General features: G+C 49.8%; 1 protein-coding gene across 4 annotated transcripts in view; it reads right to left on the bottom strand.

Moving 5' to 3' along the window:
• Positions 1-2,072: 2,072 nt before the first annotated feature.
• The window catches only part of MTSS1 (metastasis suppressor 1), a 200,140-nt gene continuing 180,877 nt past the window's right edge, over positions 2,073-21,335 (bottom strand). For 2 of the 4 annotated variants that reach the window (XM_006879302.1, XM_006879300.1), the window contains 8 exons: positions 18,969-19,126; positions 17,434-17,541; positions 15,246-15,343; positions 10,774-10,984; positions 6,502-6,696; positions 5,288-5,458; positions 4,845-5,007; positions 2,180-2,951 (listed from right to left, as the gene is read on the bottom strand). In XM_006879302.1, coding sequence (XP_006879364.1) covers positions 2,248-2,951; positions 4,845-5,007; positions 5,288-5,458; positions 6,502-6,696; positions 10,774-10,984; positions 15,246-15,343; positions 17,434-17,541; positions 18,969-19,126 — 1,808 coding nt within the window. In that variant the 3' untranslated portion in view covers positions 2,180-2,247. Of the gene's footprint in view, positions 2,952-4,844; positions 5,008-5,287; positions 5,459-6,501; positions 6,697-7,474; positions 7,595-10,773; positions 10,985-15,245; positions 15,344-17,433; positions 17,542-18,968; positions 19,127-21,335 lie in introns of all 4 variants that reach the window. The other 2 variants (XM_006879299.1, XM_006879301.1) reach the window with 2 other exon arrangements.

The raw sequence follows: 21,335 nt of genomic DNA, 5'->3' as shown, positions 1-21,335 counted from the left end.
GACTTTAATATTTTTTTTTCTTCCTAGTGATTCTTTATTTATCATGTAGGCTGAAGCAATTGTTACAATGTAGAAGGGAGACACAATACACAACTGTTAATACACAACAAAAATCTGCACAGGGAGAGGTCAACTCAGTACAAACTAGCAACTAAACCACAGGAATTTACCTTTAGAAACGATTTATTTTCAGCTGTGACACTGCTTTTACAATATGCAAAAACACAAACAGAACTACCCAAGGTGTTTTGTCACATCCTTTCTACATTGAACTTGGCAACATTTTATATTAAATTTATTCAGGTTATACTAACGTTTAAAAACTAAACATGTGAAAAGCTGTACCCAGGGCACAGCTGCCTCTTTCTTTCAAAGGTTTACAATCCCGCTTCTTCTCCAGTGAGTCCCTCGCAGCGATTCCTGCCTTTGCAGGCGGCAGCCCTCGCCAGCGTCATCTGCACCACGCATCAGCTACTCGCAGTCGTCCAAGATCGGTGGGCTAAACCACAGGCACTACTGTTGCTTATATTCTGTAAAAGGAGCTTGTTTTTCCAAAGAAAACAAAGCTTAAGTAGTTTCTAATAATCATGCCTTTGCTTCAAAGCAGCCGTAACACAAAATGTCCTTGAGCAATCACAGCAGAGTTCAGTATTAATATATAGAAGTGACTGTACATGTACTTGACTCTCACATCCAATGCAGTTATGTCTTAAAGCATAAGGTTATGTACTTGAAGGGTCAAGCCAACAGACATCTGCAGGGTCTGGGGGATCTACCCACTGAGCTTCTGCAGAGTGCCATGGTCACAAACAGGCAATTTCAGTGGACCCAATTCCCATAACTGGGCTCCCTTCCTTTTGAAGCACTGATGTCTTCTCCAAACGTGACTGGTCCCTTCAGGGCTGCAGATCTCTGCTGGCTCCAGGAGCTGGGCAATATAACCAACCTAACTTTCATCTTAAAAAGAGAAGACATAAATCCATTCCAAAGAAACATCTCTGCCTAGCATACAAAAAAAAGGGACAAGTTACAGTGGTCAGATCCCTGATGACAACAAAGAAATCCTCTTGCCCGTGTTTAGTATGTAGCCATTTGACTGCCATTTATTGAAAAGAAGAAAAACAAGCCCCCAGATTGGTAAACACCTTGGCAAGTTGCTGGACTCCAAGCAAATGACCCTTGTTAAATCCACACGTGTTTTTTTTTTGTGTGTGTGGTTATTTTTCCAAAATATTTGGGCTCTTCCACGTCCCCAGCCTGCTGGGTACAGTTAAGTAAAAGGCATTTTGCAATATCTAAGAACTCCCTGCTGGCACTTTCAAATATATTTTATTTTTCTCTGAAACTGCCTTTTTTGGGATGTATTTGGATTCAGTGAACGTGAGTACGAGATGAGAAAGGAAAAAAATGGAGACTTCTACCTCTACCCAAGTGGTGGCAGCATGCGGGTGTCTGGAAGGTGGGTGCTGTGTGCAGCTGAGAGGAATTGTGGGAGGAAAAATCCTTACAACATCCTACAGAAACACCGCAATCCAGTATGGCTTAATTCGGATGCACTTACCAAGGAAGCTACTAGAAATTCAACCTAAAGGCTACCCTTAATGGAACAGGTTCAACAGCGTCTACAGCGTGCCCCTCTGCGGCCCTCCCCAATCCCAACTGTGTCCCGTTCACAGGTTTACTTTTTCCTGAATATTGCTCTTAAGTGGTTCTTCCCACCTCTCTCACCTAGCACAATATATTTCAATGAGGATTGTTCCCCTTGTCCATTTTGTTTGTACGTGAAAAGAATTGGAGTTTGCTTCTAAGCTGGACTACGACAATGCATCTCCAAAAGCTTGCAGGAAAAGAAGTGGGGGAAACGAAAAGCTGGAAAGACTGAGAGAAAAGTAATCCTTTGCTGAAGTGAGCTACCTTGTGGTTCCCCTCCCCGGACCCCCCCCCCCCATAAGCATTTAAAATTTTACAAAGACTTATAAAAAAGTTAAATGGAATTTGGCACCTTCAGAAAAAATCAAAAGGGAAACTAAGATTCACATGTGCAGAAAGAAAACCATCACTATTTACAAATGAAAAGGTCAGGGTTATGTCAGTTACATAAGTTGCTTTTAAATTTTCTTTATCTAAATGTGTGGAGTATTTTTCAAAAAGCTGTATATTCTGAGTTGCCTACAAAATCTTGTTGGATTATAGATTGGAATGGATCAAGACAAATTAGGTGTTATTAAAGAGTCCCAGCCTGGCGGCCTAGGAGAAGCGGGGGGCAGAGCGGTCGTTGGTGGTGGTCTTCTTCAGCTTGACGCCCCTGCGGATGGCGTTCAGCATGTCTTCTCCCTGGGGGGTGTCTCGTGGGCTCAGGTCTGCAGGCTCGCCCTCCGGCGGCGAGGGGCCTGGGGAGGCCATGGCATGGGGCGACTCCCTTTCCTGGTCTTCTGCCTCACTTTCTGGAATTGCCTGTCTGTGCTCCTCTGGGATGCTCGGCCTCGGGCCTGGAAGCGGGGGGTTCACAGAGGCCCGGCCGCTCCACATGGCTGAGGGCATGCTGGTGACCCCTGTGGGGCCCTCCCCCACCGATGGTGACTCAGGGCTGTGCTCACCCCGCTCCTCTGGCCCATCTGGGGGAGCTGGCAGCACCCCGCGGAGGTCTGGGACGGTTGGGGTCTTCACTGGGATGACCGGTGTCTTGATGGGGATGGGACCTGCACCGATGGTTCCCCGACGGACAGAGGGCTTGGTAGAAGGGGTCCGTCGGATGGTCGCCACCCCCGGGGTGACCATGGCGGGTCCGAGGGTGGTTGGGAGGCCGGCTGTGGAGGCTGGGCGCTTGGCCTGGAACATCCGTCGGTAAGACTGGCTGATGTCGCTGTTCCTTGGGATGGTGGAAGATTTGTCAAACTCCTGCTGATCGGCCTCCTGGTCACCACTTACAGAGAAATAATCATAATCTGAAACTGATGAAAGGCTTTGATTAGAGGGAGCCAAAGTGGCAGCTTTACTTTTTAATTCTTTTGTGTTGGGAGGACCAAGGGCCCAGGAGGTCACAGGGCTACAGCGGCCACACAGATGGTCAGGCTGCCTGGCTGACCAAAGTGACCCTCAGAGGTTCTCCATATGAAATAAGGGCTTAAAGAGGACAGCTGTAGAATGTCCAGCCCAGGATGGGGCATGAAACCAGCCTCCATCACTCTTGTGGGCCTGCTGGTTCTCTGGTTAGGTGAGGGCTAGGAACAGAAACACAGAAATAGGGAACTTTCGTGGCTTAGTGGTAAAGAGCTGCACTGCCAGCCCGCAGATACTCGGTTGAAAACCACTAGCTGCTGTGCGGACTTAAGACGGACATTCTCCTGTGCAGTTTACAGCCTCTGAAAGCCCACTGGAGGGTCAGCTGTGGGTTGGTTCCAACTCAACAGTACATAACAACCGTGTGGATCGAAATGGAACTACTGGCAAGGGGGTTCCTAGATGAGAAAATTGGATCCACCAGTGGCCTGTACCTTGCTCAGCATAATGCTCTCTCGCTGCATGTCACTCAGAAGGAAGGAGTTCAGAGCTGCACATTTTAGAGCGAGGTTCATCAACGGCAGCGCTACTGATAGGCTAGGCTGGAGAACACGTCCTTGTAGGAGCTGTTCTATACGGTGTAGGATTTTTAATAGCAAGCCTGGCCGCTGCCTATTAGATGACAGAAACATCCTTCTTTCTTGGTCATGACAACTGAAATGTACCCTAGGAGGCGCTCTCTCTCTGTGTCTGTCTCTGAAAGTAAATTTATTTACCCCTTAAATGAAGTTATTAGATGCTGCTCACTGTCAGCATCTAATTGGTTCTGAAGTTCAGGCTACCTCTTTACATGGTGCCAATGGACAACCACCACAGATGAGCCCTCCCTTCCCAATTGAGGGAAAGAATCCGGAAGTCTGCAGGCCATGGGTGACGTTGTGATTCAAATGCACTGTCTATGTCAGGCTGAATGAAGTCAGTCAGCGACAGGACACGCTAGATATAATCCCACATACATGGAGGAGGCTGGTGTATAGAAATGAGAGCTTAGGGCTTGATTCCAGAGGTGGGAGGGAGGGGCGAGTTGGGGAGGTCACTGAGTAGAGGCCGTGGAGTTTCTGTAGACAATGGTGATGGCTGCACTGAACATAATGAATCATGACTGTAAGGACTGTTCAGTTGGCAAATACTGTTGACCCTTGAGAAGCATGGACTTGGACTTTGAGGGTCCACTTGCACTCAGGTCCTTTTTCCCTGATGCTGCTGTGGAGAGCCCAAGGGTGCTATTACAACACTGTGACTGAGTTCCTGTTCTAAAAAGCTAAGGAAAGGTTTATACACAGAGAAAAGCAACCTTGGAGGGTTAACAGGGATGGGGGCAGGGAAATGAGTAAACAGATCAGCGTAAAGGGAAAGGCAACACGCAATAAGGGGTTGATGAGATACTATAATCACATTAATCAATGGTAATTAATGTTACCAAACAAAATGTCAAATGAGTGTATGATAATCCAGTATGATTTGTAAACCTTCCCTCAAAATATCATAAAACCCAAATAAACATTGTGTGATGCTGCGACCACATGAGCAGTTCACTGTCCTCTGGTAAACGGTTTGCAGCAGTCAAGTGTGATGACGGAAATTTTTCATCTCAAAAGGGGCCCCTAGCACCTGCATTATTCAAGGGTCAACACGATTATGTTTTCACTACAGTTAAAAATTTTTAAACAAAATACTTTGAAACAACAAAATGAGTGAGTATGAGTGAATGAGGCAGTGGAAGGAAATAAAGGGTTCAGGGCCCGCTGTGCCCTCCCGGTGCTGCTGGCCGACCCGGTGGCTACCTTGGGAGGGGATGGTGTCCTCTGAGCAGCACGGGGTGGTGGTCTGGGTACTGTAGCCGCTGGAGCACTGCAGCGAGTCCCGGCTGCTCCTCTGTGTGTCCAGCTGAAGGCCACGGCTCAGGGCCAGGGCCAGCTCCTCGCAGGTTTCCATCTCCTCACCAGGCTGCAGGTGGAGGGGATGAGAGAGGCACAGACTGTGAGCCCTTGGGCTGGTTACCTGAGGCTTCGCCACACCTCTGGTGGAACTTCATGCAGACCACCTCTGTGGGCACCAGGGGACTACTGACTTTCTCAGGTCATACCCAAGCTCTAGAAGGTTCTAGGTATCTGACTGCCACACCAGGTTGCCTCCCAGGAGTCTTCCAAAAGCTACAGAAAGGGGAGTAGGGAATGGAGCCAGCCAAGCCTAACTGGGTCCAACCAGTCTCAAAGAAGACAGTCACCCTGGCAGCCGACACAGTCATGCTCCGCGGCCTCTGGGCGTCCTCAGCAGCTGCTGGTGCACCGGCTATTGCAGCAGGTCCTCCTCCGCTGGGCTCTGGCTCACGCTTCTCTTTGCGGCGTTGCAGGGTGTTCACCAGAGGCTGGTCGTAGGGCCCAGGCTTAGCCCAGTCCTAAGTAGAACAGAGGGGTCAGGGGGGCTGGGACCTTTGCCTCATCGGAGGGCCGCAGAGCACAGCCAGGCCTTGAGGGGAAGGCTCAGGCTGGGGTGACCTGCAGCTTCTTTACACCCTCACCCCACTCCGAGACAGGAAGGAGAAAACTCTTGGGGCCCCTCTGAGACCTCCCTGATAACCACAGCCCAAAGAGAAAAATCTAGGGGGGCAGGCAAGAGGCCTATGAAAGAAGCTTGGTTAACAGCCACCCAACAGCTGACCAGCATCTGCTGAGGGTGCTAGAGCCAATGGAGACACCTGTTCAGGGCCCAGACTCCCCTGTCTCAATCACCTCTCCTCTGGTGGTCACGCTAATGACACTATGGAGGAGTGGCCACCAGCGGGCAGTAGAGGCTCTTAGGTCACCCTCCATACTGTGGACTCTTCCACCCATGGACCGAAGGGCTCAGCAACTGGGACCCCTGGAGTCCTCAGACAGAAAGGGGAGGTGTCCACACAACCATGAAGGTTGAGGCCACGACCCACTCAAGCTGCTGGCAGCTGTGAAACCAAGTTCTCAAACAGGGGGCCTGGTCTCACGTAAAATCGCTCCCAAAAGCATTAGCTGAACTTTCTGAGAAATTGCTTCACAACTTTACTATCAAACAAGCTGGACTAAGTCAAGTCTGCATATGCTTTTCATTTAAATGCATACCTTGGGCCGTGGTTTTGCCACCACAGCCCTGGAGCGACTCCTGAAGGGAGCTGAGGAACTAGGTAGTGGAGGACAGGGCCTGTCCACTTCCAGTGGATTTCGTCTCCATCAAGCAGCCTAGGCCCCTGCCACCACTGCAGGGTCACCTCTCGCCGGGAGACATTCCCTCAGCTCCTGTCTGTCTTGGAGCTCCCCGCTGCTCTGTGATCCCCGCTCCCACTGGGCAGTCACTCAAGAGGTGGTGTTGGGGGAGAAGGTAGCCGAGAGTGACAGGAAAGGGTGAGGGCGATGGACAGGAGAGAGGAAGACAGAGGCGATGGGAGGGGAGGGCAGGAGAGACACAAACCTTCCAGCTAGGGATGTGAGATGACGGGAACATGCCGGGCCCAATGGTGTAATAATGAACGTAGTCTGGAAGGTGGGCAGAGGTGACCCGAGGGAGCAGGCGGGAGGCAGGCAGGCAATGAGGGAAAAGGCCTGTGCCCACGGGCCCCACATGGGACTCACTTGATAAATTATAGTGATAAAACCCGTTAGACAACTGGAAACAAAACAAACAAGAAGGGAGGGAAAAGGGGAAAAAAATTAATATAACAGGATGAGCGTGGTGATACAAGATGGCATTGACATTCGAGGGAGGGGGACCGGTGTCTGCACGTCCAGCTGATGTCTGTGTGCTGCTGCTCAGGCATCTTGGGGCGAGGATGGAGCCAGAGCTCAGAGACGCCCAGTGGCCAGGCCTCAAGGGCATTCCCTTGAGGAAACATTTGGCAACATCTTAGAGCTGCTGGAAATCAGTCCTGCATCTCCCGGCTTCTCACTGGCTTTCTGGCTACTTAACAGCGGCTGCGCAACTTCATGTGCAGATTAAAACAGTGTCAAGCGCCTTAGACCACATCAGCTCATGCTAGGGTGCCCCAGTGTCACCCTGTTTGGGGCTCCAAACTAGGGTGTGCTGGAAACGGAGGTAGCAAACAAAAAAGGCAGCGAAGCACACAGTCTCTGACATAATGGAATGTCATGGCCAAGGGGATGACGACAAGGAGACCACGCAGTGGGATGTCTGGGAGGGGAGGGGTGGAGGAGGGATGCCAGGACACTTGTGGGAAGAAGCCTTCACAATCCTGAGCTCCCCAGACCCTCCTCTTTCTCAGAAACCTGCAAAATGATTCCTCCTAAGGAAAGAGCCTCAGCTGCCCCCACCCTCCTTTCCCAAGTGGGACCGCGCGCCCAGAGCATCCTTTGGAGCATCCAGGTGGCTGGGCTTCCGTGGGCGGCCTGGGCAGGGATGGGAGGCAGGCACCCCTGGCGGTCGTCACCTTCTCTGTGGACACCCAGGCGCCCATGGTGGAGCCCGAGCTCACTGAGGTGGGGGAGCTGCACTCGCTGACTGACTGGCAGGTTTCGGATGCTTCGGAGGAGGCCGAGCTGGACGAGTTCTGCAGCCGGGGAGCCACCACACGAGAGGCCACCAGAAACCAGGCCGCCAGCCACCAGAACACCACCGGCGATCAGGACAAAGGAAGGGGGCAGGGAGGGTATGCAGAGACAGACAGGTACACAGAGGGAAGGACGAGAGAAGCAGAGGGTTAGGAGGCCCACAGAGCGTTAGGCCCTTAGGAAGCAGGAAACCCATCGAGTTTAGACCCGCTGGCAGTGCATCCCCAAGAATACAGACTTCCAGGGGTCCTGCACACAGATGTATCCAGAAGGTCCCAGAAGTGTACCTGACCTTAAGGCCAAGGCAAAAGGCTTGGGAAAACCCAGCAGTAGGGCTGTCTTAACATGCCAGGCACCCTGGCTGACGAAGGCTGGTCCCTCACCTCTGTGCACTGACTGAGATACTGGTGAGTCGATTCCAACTCATACAGCCCAAGTGTCAGAGTAGAAACACACTGTGCAGCGTTTCCCAAGGTGGATTTTCCAGAAACAGATCACTAGGACTTTTTCCGAGGCACCTCTGAATGGGTGTGAATCACCAGCTGCCTGGTCAGCCCTGTACCACCCTCACACTCATAGGGGTCACTGCTGACTTAGATCCCGGGCTGGGACCTCGGGCTGCGTCCATCACTGTGGATCCCGGGCTGGGCCCTCGGGCTGCGTCCATCACAGCGGGTCCAATCCCTGGAGTCAGGGACAGCTCCAGAACACTGAGTGGATGACACTTTGATTCAAGATACAGGCTGAGGTTTTCTAGCCTGAAGAGCGATGTCTGGGTTCAGGGAAGGGAAGCCCTGTGATCAAAGCAATGGTCCTACTGGCCGTGACAGGAAAGGGGGCGCATGTGGAGGGGCTGGGAACAGGACAGAAGAGAGGTCTGACTTGAGAAAAACATCTCCATGGTGTCAGCTCCGGTTAAGGATCACAGCCTCAAAACTCCTCTGGGGCAGTTCCCTCACCCCCGCACATGTCCAGACAACACGCTCAGATTCCTTGCGACTTCTGTTCATTTCTTCTAAAGAACGTCTTGCCCTGGATGGAGCCCCCGGGGGATTAGGGTGGGATACCCACCTGGGATGCTTAGCCCATGTGGGTTTTGGTACCCGTTGAAGGGAGTACGGTAGAAAACAGAGTGGCTATCATTGATAGAGCAAGCCCTGAGAGCAGAATGTTACATGCTGGGCTGCCAGCCGAAAGGTCAGTGGTTCGAACCCACCAGCTGCTCGTGACAGGAAGGCAGACAGTCTACTCCTGTTAAAACAACCTCAGACAAAAAACAAACAAAACAAAACAACAACCTCAGAAACACAATAGAGCGTCACAAAGAGTTGGAACTGATTTGACCCGGGTTCCACTTGTCTGTGTGACTGAGAGTTGAAATGACAGGACCTGTCATATAGACAATTACCCTCTGCCTTAGGAACCCTGGCTGCCCAGCGGTTAAAGCACACAGCTGCCATGTGAAAGGTGGGCTGTGCAAATCCACCAGCCCCGACTTAGGAGAAAGCTGTGGCCGTCGCTTCCACAAAGCTACATACAGCCCAGGAGACCCCACGCGGCATCTCCACTCTCTGCACATCTGAATCCACCAACAGAGTGGGACCTGGAGGGGATGGGAGGGGGGCTCTGCCTTGAATTATAATATCTGCTTTTCAAAATGGAATTCTCTGTAAAATTTTGCAGCAATGCTGAGGTGTTTTTTTTTTAAAACAACTAGCTCAGCCCCTCCTGGGCCCCGGCTTTCAGATGTAAGTAGATCTCCTCCACCTGCCGCCTCATCATCAGAGAACAAGCGCGCTGCTTCCACCCAACAGGCACACGAGAGCCTGGTGCCCACAGCAGGGTCCACCCTCCAGCAAGGGTGTCCGGGCAGAACACGGGTTAATTGTCTGGTGACTTAGAAACACACACAGAATTAGGCCGCGTGTTAAAGAGCCTTTGAGGAAACCGCGAACTTGCGTTCTTCTGAGCACTCACTCAGCTTTGTAAAGCACGCAGGCGTGGTTTAGTGCTAGCTGAGGGGCTGCGGGGGGCTGACACTGTCACACCGAAGCCGAAGCACCCAGTGCGGATTAACACAACATAATGAAAGCTGCAGCTCGAGCGATTCTGCTGAAGAGGTGCCTCTGTTTAGGGGTGGCCAAGATGCTGCCAGGCTCGAGGTTCACTGGGCTGGAGTCAGACAAGGCTGGCTTGTAACCTCTGGGCAAGGTTCTGAAACAGGGCAGCTGCCTTCTCCACCTGACATGGTTTCCAGTACATTGTCCCTGGAGGCCTTCAGGTGATGTGGAGCAAAAGGGGCTCTGAGCTCTACCTGTTCTAGGTCCTCATCCGGCAGGTCACGTAACTGAAACCGGGCCACGTTACTTACAGCTCTGTGTGTCCACTTCCTCAACAAAACAGGAATAACCATGCCTTGGGAGGCTGGCATGGTTAGCACACAGAGAAACTCTTGGGTGGGAATCTGAAAATGTTAAGATTTGAAGCCCTTGGCCTTGGGAGTCTAAAGGAGCTTGTGGTCAGTGTGGGTGAGGACCGTGCACCCCAGCAGGGACCCCGAGGGCCCCAAAAGTTTACATTTCCTAGCCTTTGGCATGTTGGGTGAAGGCTGGTGTCAGCCTGCTAGCTCCGAGTGTGAAGGGACAGAGTGGTGACGGTACAATGATTATGTTGATGCTGCTTTCAGTTCCAGCTGGACCCGCCAGGCAGGGATGGGCCCAGGCCCTGTCAACTCAACTGTGGGTGAAGACACTCAACACTCCCCTGCTCCCGGAATCAGGGGGCTAAGTTTGATTACAGGGGCTCTGACGAGTGTTCCATCTTTCAACAAAGTCATAAAGGAATCGGAGAGTGTAACATCATGGAAGGGGAATCAGATGTGGAGGAAGTCACACCACTGATGCAGTACCCATTCTTTACAGCTCGGTGTTTAGTTGCGCACCTGGGGCAGATCACACTGGAGACCCTTGGAGTCTATTTAATGGTGAACACTTCCAGTCAGTGCAGTGATGCCGACCCAGCTCACAAAATCTCTCTTGTGGGGCACCATGTATCTGGGCTGAGAAGATGAATCAGCTTTCTCAAAGGAGAAGCCAGGGGTTTGTCCAGGCCTGCTCTGGCTCTGGCCACCGATGGTGGTCAGTTGTGATGGTGGCTCCGGGAGCAGGGTGCACCTTACCTGGGTGGGGGCCTCTGGCGGCATGGGGGACGGTGACTTGGACTGGAAGGCGTCCTGGGAGATAAATCCTGAGTCGTGGGAGGACACGCTGGACAGCCGCACAGGCGCCTGCTGGGGCAGGTTGGAGCTGCGGTAGCGGTAATGCGAGCTGGGAGAGTGAGAATGGGAGCCGCTGGACCGAGAGTCACTGCTGTTAACGCTGTTCAGGCTGCTGTGGAGGGCAGAGAAGAGTGGTGGGCATGGAGAGCACAAGAGGGGCAGAAGGCAAGGGGCAGAGGGGAGACGAGAATGCCACTGTGATCAACTGCCTGGGAGGAATACCAACATCCACCATGAGACGTGTTTTCAAACACTCTGTCTAGACCTCAACACCAACACCATTGTAGCCAAGAACCCATTCCAACCCCACCGTCACCAGGAACCCAACTCCAACCCCACCATCACCAAGAGTCCAACCCGACTGTCACCAACCCAACACCATGACAAAGAACCCAACCCCAACGTCACCAAGAACCCAACTCCCCAAGAACACAATTCCAATTCCACCATCACCAAGAACCCAACTCCAACTCTATCACCAACCCCACTGTTACCAAGAACCCAACTCTAATCCCACCATCACCAACCCCACCATCACCAAGAACCCAGTCCCAACTCTACTGTCACCAACCCCACTGTTACCAAGAACCCAACTCCAATTCCACCGTCACCAACCCCACTGTCACCAAGAACCCAACCCCAACCCCCCTGTCACTAAGAAGACAGAGCCAACCCCACTGCTCTCAAACCTATTCTAAGTCTTAGTGTCCCTGAAGGACAGAGTAGAACTGTCCCACAGGGCTTCATCTTTGTAGAGCAGTCTGCCTCCTCTTTATCCCGAGGAGCAGCTGGTGAGTTTAAATCACCAACTTTCTGGTTAGCAGCCAAATTCTTGAATGACTGCTTTTAACCAGGACGCCTTCCATGACGAACAGGAGTGAGGAGAAGGATTCTTCATGTGAACAAGAGGAAAACCCAGTTACCACTATTTCGTTCTCTGATGGTACAATTCTCAGTGTTGAGGTTGTGACTCCACACTTAGGACTGCAGGACAGTCAATAGCTACCCAGTTCTGGTGTTGTCTACACCCAGAGTCACGGAACAGTATCCGTAGCACGCAAAGCTGCTGCCGTCAGGTGAGGTCGAGTACTGTCTGACACCTAACATCCCTAGAAACAACAGATCTGAACCCTGACCTATCCTGTGCCATCCTCATCAGCTCGGACACAGTAGCGCCCACAGCTGCTGTCACTGCCAGTCCATCTCGCTGAGGGTCATCTTCTCTTAGCTGACCATCTTTCCAAGCACGATGATACCCTTTTCCAAGGAATGGTTCCTCCTAACAATATGAAGAATGTGGTACAGAGCTTTGGTAACCTTGCTTCTAAGGAGACCTCTGACTGCACTTTCTCTAAGAAATACCTGTTCTTTTGGCAATCCATGAGCTATTCACTGCTCTTCTCCACGGCACTGATTGTCATTCATTGTTTAGCTCTCCCATCTGACAAGGCAGCCGCCAGGGACTCAGCTGGATGGTCTCTGGGAGCTTGCTGGGACCCCCTCCTGGTGCATCCCTGAGGGCCTCAGCGGGGGGTCAGCGAGGGCCATCCTTCACCACGATATTCATATGCCTGACGGTTTCTATGGTTTGCTGTTAGAGGTACAACACCTATTTTTCTGGCTGTCATATTGAGAGAGTTGCATGCAACAAGACGGATCTAACAACCCTATCTGTTCTGTTTGCAGGAATGGTGACCTTATTTCATGAGTCACTAAGACTTCAGCGTATGCAAGCGCCTCCTTTACACGGACTGCCACTTCGGGGGTCCAGGTGTTTCTCAAGGTGCTCTGCAGGAGAAAGATGTACATTCTCCTTCTGTGTGATTAAACTGCCTCTGACCCGCGGGAGGGTCAGCCGTGGGTCAGTTAAGACTCGACAAGCACAAAACAAGACAGCATGTCACTGCGAGAGCTATGGTGGTTTAGTGGTAAGGGAATGCACTGCCACTGCAAAGGTACGCAGTTTGAATCCACCAGATACACTGCCTCTGAAAATCCACTGGAGGGTCAGCTATCGGCTGGTTCCAGCTCGATGGTACAAAACAACAACGTGAGAGACTCAGCGTCAATTCCTGGCCAGGGCACTACATGGGTAGTCACCACTGTTCTATCAATGGGGGTTCAAGTTCTACTATAAAGCTAAGCAGGTCTTAGCTGAGCTTCTAGACTAAGACTAGGAAGAAAGGGCTGACAATCTACATTTGAAAATCTACCAATAAAACTACTCATTGCAATGGTCTGATCCCCACTTGGTAGGACCAGGCTGCATTGCTGCATTCTATCCCTTTCTTCATGGGGTCTAATGAGTTGGAGGCCAAATTGAAGGCAGTTTTCACAATGTTCTGACAGATGTTGGCGTGGGGGCTAGAAGAAACCAGTGCTGCAGATTGTAATTATTGTGGTTTCTGGTTTCCCCCTATCAGCGGGCAGTAGGCTCTTAGGGGACAGCCAGTGAAGCTCCGCCCTCAGCTGATGCTATTAGTAAAACCTGATTTTCAATTCACATTAAGTGGCAAGAAAGAAAAGGCACCCAGCCATGAAGCTTCATCTGACACTAATGAGACAGAGTATTTTAGGTTATAAACAAAAATGTTTTGTCACACACACACACACACACACACACACACACTTCCCCCCCCCACGTTTTGCCACACAGACACATACACACCCAGGAAGGAGGGCAAGAAACCAACCAGCCAACACCTCTGAGAACAGAACATGAGGATACAGCATTAACCTTCAGCTTCGTCTAAGTGTGTGCTGTGCACGCGGCCGCCCGTCTGCAAAGCAGCCCCACACACACTCCGTGCATCGCTCAGCAGACCTCACTTGCTTTTCCCTCATGCAAATTCACGGGAAGTGAAAAGTCATTTGGCTTTGCAGAGTCACATTCAAAAGATTAGCAGGACAAGTGTTCTCAAAAAGATAAGCAATACACAATGATGTTTCCATCCTTCAAGAGGAGAAGAATAAACTTTTCAGCCAGCAAGCCAAATATAGCCTTTGAATGGAAAATTACTAGCGAATAGTTTTGCAGAACATAGAACTATTCCAAATGCTTATGCCTGTAGGCAAGTCGTCAATGACTGGATACCTGGGTTGGAGTTCACCAGGTTTAAAGACTAGCAGAATTTAGAGCCAACCAGTTCTTCTATATTTATTCCTGATTATTTTTATGTCTATATCCTATGCTTGACAAAGAGCTATTTAATTGTAAGGTTCTCCCTTTAGTCACTTAATAAGTGCCCAATCAACATTTAGCTATAGCTTTTAAATGTCTGCCACATATGGTTTAATAAAAACCACACAGAATGGAAAACACAAGTTCACAGACTTGTCTCTGATTTGGCTTTCTAAAGAGGTAGTTTGGCAGTTGTGCAATGATGTAGTCATCCTTTGTGATGTGACCTGGTAATCAACTGTAAGGGGATTAGGGTGTCATATAATACCCCACTCAGGACACAGGCCTGATCTGACGTAAGAGGAGTCTCACTGGTCTCCCTGCCTCCAACACCTTTTGTCTTAAAAGTGATCAAGGGAGAAAGAAGTGAGAAGGGAAGAAGGGACCCAAGTATCCCCAACAAAGAAGAGCCAAGGATGGATTGTTGTCCTTTGGATCCAGGGTCCCTATGAGGACAACCTCCTAGACCCTGATCTCCAAGGGACACTGGTCCCACAGATGTTAAAAGGTTTTCCCCCAGAGCCAACAGACAGGAAGCCTGCCCCTAGAGCTAGTGCTCTGACCTTTCATTTCTAGCATCCTAAATTATTCTCTAGCAGAGAATATATGTCTTTGTTAAAAACTTGTCGCTTTTGTATAAGTGGAGCACTAGAAAATGAAATCAGAGGCAATACAAATTAAAATCCCAAGCCAAACAATGTTATACAGGTTGGTCATGGTAGCAGCAGTGTTGGACAGAACCCAAGGTTCAAATTCTTTGGGGAATCCAGAGAGAAAAACATAGGGGAAATGTGAGCACAGCCATTCCATTTTATTTTTTTAGCTTTGGCAACAATGAAGTCAGTTTGTATAAAGTCAACCTACATTCCCCTCTCTCAGTCCTTGTAATTTTTAATCTGCTAAATGAGAAAACCAATTGTCAGGTCATAAAACAGGAAAATCCCTAGAAAGGACCATTGGAAGAGAGCAAACGATGCCCACCAGCCTATGGATGATGTGGTTTTCTGACTGATCTGAAGTGAATCTGCAGACGACCGCGACTGAAGCCATGATGGAATCTTCCAGGGATCCCATCACTATTTCCTGTTTGAAGGGAGCCAGCCCAGGAGGCGAGGGACTGGCTCTCTGGCTTTCATTAGCAAACAGAACCCAGCCTGTCCAGGGAGCAAGAAGAAACCTCTGCTCCTCTTACCTGCAGACACTGGACTTCCGGGACATGGCAGTGTTGGGGGACGATGGAGGCGTCTGATATGACCAACTGTAATCAGAGCCTTTCAGGTCCAAGATCACCTACAGAGACAGAGAGGCAACTGGGTGAGCTATGTGCTGAGAAGGGGAACCCAAGTTTTTACTCACCAAAGGAAAACCAGAGGCATCAAATCCTAACACCTATTAGAATCTCACAATTCTGCCATCATGCAGGGATAGGAATTAAAGAAAACCATTTGTGATTTTTTTAAATGAAACAACCACACTGTCAATCCATCAATGTCATAGTACTTTTTCTGAGACAAGCCAAAAAAGTATAATTAATGGGAGAAGGGAAAAGGAAAACCATAAAATATCAGTAAAAAAAATATTTTATAGTGACAGATGAACAATTTAGGGGGAAAAAATTACTTTCTACCAAGGGTAGCATCACAGAGACAAATGTTCTTATCTTGAGTTTTAACTTGTTATGTGCGATCAAGTTACTTGCAACTCAAAGCAACCCTGTGTACAACAGCTCTAAACCCTGCTCTGTCCTGACTCTCTGACACACATACTCCTACTACCCCTGTTACTGAGTCAATCCATCTCCTCCAGAGGTCTTTCTCTCCTGTGCTGTCCCTCCACCCTCCCAAGCATGACGTTCCTCTTCAAGGACTGGTCGCTCCTTGCAACATGTCCAAAGTATGTCAGACGAAGCTTCAGAATCCTTGCCTCCAAGGACCAGCCTGGTTTCATGTTCTCTCGGATGAACCTGTTTGTCTTTCTAGCCATCCATAGTATAGTCAATACTCTTCTCCAGCACCACAGCCCAAAGGCATCAAATATCCTTATATCAACCCTAGTCACTGTCCAGCTCTCTGACACATAGCGAGTAATTGCAAAGACCATGGCCTGAATTAGGCACACCTTCGTCTCCAGACTGACATCATTGCTCTTCAGTACTTCGGAGAGGTCTCTAACAGCAGACTTTCCCAGTGCAATTTGTCTTCTGATTTCCTGGCTGCTGGCACCAAGAGTGCTGATTGTGGAGCCAAGCAAACTGAAGCTGTTAACAATCTCAGTCTCTTCACCATCCATCCTGATGCTGCCAGTTGGCCCAGTGGTGAGAATCTTTGTTTTCTTGGTGTTGAGTTTCAATCCATATTTAAGGCTGCAGTCCTTGACCTTAGGCAGCAAGCACTTCCTGGTATGGGAGTCAAATGGATAAAACATAAAACTGCCATCGATGTCAGTGACTCCCATGCGTTACTTCACGAGACTCAGAGAAATGCAGTGAGAGTGACTGAACATGAGGACTTGTCCAAGCACACCACTGCTGAGTTCTCAAGGCAGACGTCTGCTTCCAGAAGGTAAAGAACACAGCAGCTGGGAGAACAGATTTTGGAACCTCACTGCTTGGTTAAAATTCCAGTGCTACCTGCTGCTTGCTTACTAGCTGGACAAACCTGGTCCAGTTAGCCTCTCGGTACCTCAGCATTGTCCTCTGTAAAATGGGATCACAGTGAAGGCGATCGGAGGCACTCGATGCCTTCCTGAAGAGCACTGGATAATGCTCAGCACGTGGTCGGGGCGATGTAACAGTTGTATGTTTATTGAAGAAGTGAAACCAGAATGTCCCTAAGAAGTGGGAATGGTGACACTGTCTCCTATGTTGCTGTGTACCACTGAGTTAGAAATGACCCATAAAAGACCCTCCAGCGGGTTTTCAGAGGCTGTAAATCTCATAGGAGGAGACTGCCTGTCTTTCTCCAGTGAAGCAGCTGGTGGATTTGAACTTCAAGCCTCTGTGTTGGCAGTGCAGCCTCTTACCATTAGGTTACCTGAGCTCCTTGTCTCACATACTTTGGACAATATTCACTGTCTGGGAAGAATGATACCATGTTTGATCAAGTAGAAGGTTGGTGAAAATTAAGACCCTCAATAAGATGGACCGATGCAATGATGGTCAGCCTCGATGGTGGGGATGGCTGAGGACGGAGCTGGGTTCCTGTCTGTTATAGATGGGGTCACTGAGTCAGAATTAACAGACAGCACTAACAACACAGGATGATCATACATTCAAACGGGAAGGACATGGGGAAATGCAGACATCAAGACGCAGGACGTGAGTTTTTCTTTCTTTTGCCCCATCAACCTGGCCCTGAGCATTCACCTAGCATGGATCATACCTGTTCGCTTGAGGAGGGCAGTTTGTGAGGGTCCATGGTCAGCGTTTTCAGATCCTCTGAAATCGTCTGAAGGTGTGTAATCTCCCCGAGCATTGAAATTTCTTCCTCCTGGTGGGGGGAAGAGTCACAGTGACACCTCCAGGTACCCTCAGAAGTGGGTGACCTCTTGGTAGGGAGCCAGTACTAGCACCCATGTCCAATCCTTCCAAGGCCTCAGAGGAGACATGCTGGGGCTGACATGTCTTCACTGGTGCCACTGCAAGCCCTTTTCGCGGGGAGAATGGAAGGGGAAAGGGGTCTTCCATCAGCATGGAGTGACCCAGGTGCCCACAGGGAGGGGTCAACAAGCCAAGGCGAGAATGAGTGCTTTTTCGCAGGACCTGCGGGTCCCCAGGTCTCTCAGAAAGCTGACTGTGTCCCGTGGCTCCTGCTGCCCCAGAATCTACTACTACGGAGTCAACAGCTTGAATGGACGATGTGATTTGGAATTATCTGGTCCAGATCTGAGAGCAGACTATTCTGGCCAGACATGGGGTTCTAACAGAGGCTGACTGGCCCCCTTCTTTCTAAGTCTCTCTGGCAACTTTATCAATGATAAGTAAGAAGGGAGCAGGGGCCTGTGGAAGAAATCCTCAATTCACCTTACCAAAATCCCTAGTTGGGACTGTGCACCCAGCAAGAACCACCTGCGGTTCAGCCCTCTGCCCGACACCTCACTTTTGACATTCTGCTGGGCAGAGAAATGTCAGTTTGTGTTTCCTTATGAACTTCAAGAAGGCCAACAACAGCAGTTCTCACTTGGAGTGTAATAACAATTTACTTAAAAACGTTTAAATTGGATTGTTCCTCTCTTCTTCTATTACAAGGTGACTCCATCTTGCAGATACGCTTTATTTTACTGTGCTTCTCAGATAGTGCGCTTTGTTTCACAGATTGAAGGTCTGTGGCCCCCCTGCACCGAGCAAGCCTATCACCACCATGTTTGCTAACAACATGTGCTCACTTCCTGTGTGTTTCACATCTGGTAATTCTCAGTAGATGTCAAATTTTCCAAAATGCCATGGCACATTTCATACATAGACTACGGCAGAGTGTAAACAAAGCTTTTCCAGGTACTGGGAAATAAAAAAAAAGTCGTGAGACAGGCTTTATTTACTTTGATCACCACCACACTGCGGTGGTCTGGACTGAACCTGTAACATCAACTCTGTTATGACTCGGTCAGTCGTCTCAAAAATCGTCAAGCGGCCCTGCTGAAACACTGATGGCCGTCCCCACCCCAGAGTCTGGGATTCGGTAACTCTGGGTCCACCAGTCCCCAGGCGAGGCTCTGCTGCTGCTGGTTTGGGATCACACTTTGTCAGCCACCCTGCTTCCCCTTCTTGACTTGGGGGAGTAACTGTTGATATGGATTGTGGACAAGGCCTAGGGCCCAGTCATTGACCGACAGAAGGGGTTCTATATGGTCATGCCTAACTCACGGCAGAGGGGAGGGGAAACAGAAGGAAAACTTCTGGATCTTTCCATGAACTCACAATCACGGGCCGCAGCATGGAGATGAAGGTGCAGAAGCGGCCCCGCTCTTCAATCAGCGCCCGACGCACAGCCTGCTTCTCCGTTTCCTCCAACAGAAGGTACTTATCGTTGACATCCTGGAGGGCGCTGTCCAGCTGGGGCTGGATGTCCCCTCTCCCTGCAAACCAAACACAGCCGAGGGCGGCCCGCTCAAGCATCTGGAATGTTCTGGAATGCACCTGCCCCCGGTGGTCCTTGCCGGAGTCAAAACCACCATTGTGTGGGATCTAAAGAAAGGATTTGCTTAAAGCAGAAGGGTGAGGAAGCTGTTTTCCTGGGACCAGCCACGTCCAGTTTCCAATGCCAGAGGTGCACACCAGGCTTCCTGAGGACAAGGACTATTTCCTGAGGTCATCCCACCACTGTCACCTCCTGCCTTGTGCAGCCCCGCACAGCTGCTGCCAGCAAAACCCCAGGCCATGGCAGCGAGACTGCACTCCTCCCCTTTGGAATATTCTGAAGAAGATGAGGCTAGATGAAGGCGAGGGCCTGTGGATGTGTCCAAAAATGCACACAGGCTGGCTTCATCAGGGCCACCTCAGTCAAAGAACCTCTGTCTAGGAAAAGCTTTCCTCACTGAGGATAAAAGTGACACACATCTCTCTCCTGCTCCAGGGCCCCGGACAATCCTCAGCATGGATTTAAGTCCAAGGGGAGATATTGGGATGCTCTTCTCGTTAAACAAGTTCAGGAAGAAAAAGACCCAACAAGTTCAGGAAGAAAAAGACTCAAAGTGAGCTCTCAGTTGATAAAAAAACAGACTATGTGCCGAGCCTGACCCATACATGAGAGTCAGCTAACCACATCCACCGCAAGCAAATACAAACAAGAAAGCAAAAGAATAAAACCCCCACCACAGCGGAGTCCATTCTGGCTCAAGGGGACCCCACCTATCTCAGAACTGTGCTTCTGTCGCATTTTCAATGCCCTTTAGGATATAGCTACCTAGGACCTTGTGCTGTAACACCCCTGGCTGGATTTGAACTGCCAACCTTTCAGTAAGCAGCTGAGTGCTTCTGTGCCATGTCCACACAACTCAGTTAAGCAGAAAGTACCATTTTAAAGTCTTAAAACAGCTAGACTTTCCCTAAAATTAGTAACACCAGAGATTCATAACACCAGAGAGGAACACACTCCTCAGAACAATCAACTATGTAAGATCCAACAGGCAACATTTCTCCAGGGATACAGCTCAGAAGCAGGAAGGGATAGAAGGATGAAGGGAAGTAAGTAACACAGGGAGGAAATGGGAAGAACACTGTCCCAATGCAGGGGCTGAAATCAATGCCACCAAACAGAAAATGTATAAGCTGTTGAATGGAAAATCCATTTGTTCCACAAACTTGCACTCAAATAACAATAAAAAAAAAATTTTAAAAAATCAAACCAAGATTTTCTAGTAACAATTCCAGAACAGAGTTGGTAAGCTGTGTCTGTAAAGAAAACATTCTTAGAACACAGCCACTAACAACTGCAGAGTTGTGTACTTAAGACAAAGACTGTATGGCCCCAAGGCTGAGAATATTCACAATGTGGCCCTCGGCAGAAAGGACGCTGTTAGGAGATAAATACAGGCCGACGGCACCGTGCTGAAGCAGCGACTCTGGCAGATCAGATCTGGAGGTGAAACAATGAGGTGACCCCAAGGGAGACCAGTTCATGAACCCCCACACTGCAGGGCCCTCACCATCCCCTGGACCACCGAGAGGTGCTCAAACACCGAGGGGGCAGAGAGGAGGCCTTTCTCAGCTCAGCCCCCAGGACACTGCCATGTATGTGTACGCAGTAAAACCCAAGAAGTTAGAGCCCGTGTAAGCTAGAGAATCTTGTCAAGAGAAGGAAAACGCAGCTATTTTCCACTTAAACAAGTGATAGGAATGTGCTAAGACTTGGACCTGTCCCGAGCAGAAAACGTGAGACCTGGAAAATGAAGGTGGTCCCCCTGAATCACAGCTCTTATGGTTTCTCTGTCACGTGTACTGTGTCTGTCCAATAGTTTAACACACTCAGAATCTTCGAGTTGGAAGGGACCTTAGCCTTTCCCCAAGACAATCTGCTCGTGTATCAGTGGTGGCCAAATGATGCAAAGTCAAAGGACATGTCTAAGGCCACACAGGAAAAGGCATGGAGCTGGGATGAAGCCCTTGCAGTCGGCTTCCCTCTGATGTAGAACCAAACCTCCTCTGCCACAAACCTTAAATGAATGAATGAACATTCAGTGAAATCAATGAACACCCAGTGAATGAATGAATGAACATCCAGTGAATGAATGAATGAATGAACACCCAGTGAATGAATGAATGAGCAGCCAGTGAATGAATGAATGA

Source organism: Elephantulus edwardii, unplaced genomic scaffold (assembly GCF_000299155.1).
Source record: "Elephantulus edwardii isolate Elephantulus edwardi_28Jun2011 unplaced genomic scaffold, EleEdw1.0 scaffold00003, whole genome shotgun sequence".
NCBI classification, from domain to species: domain Eukaryota; kingdom Metazoa; phylum Chordata; class Mammalia; order Macroscelidea; family Macroscelididae; genus Elephantulus; species Elephantulus edwardii.
This window is presented reverse-complemented; position numbering and strand designations above follow the sequence as displayed.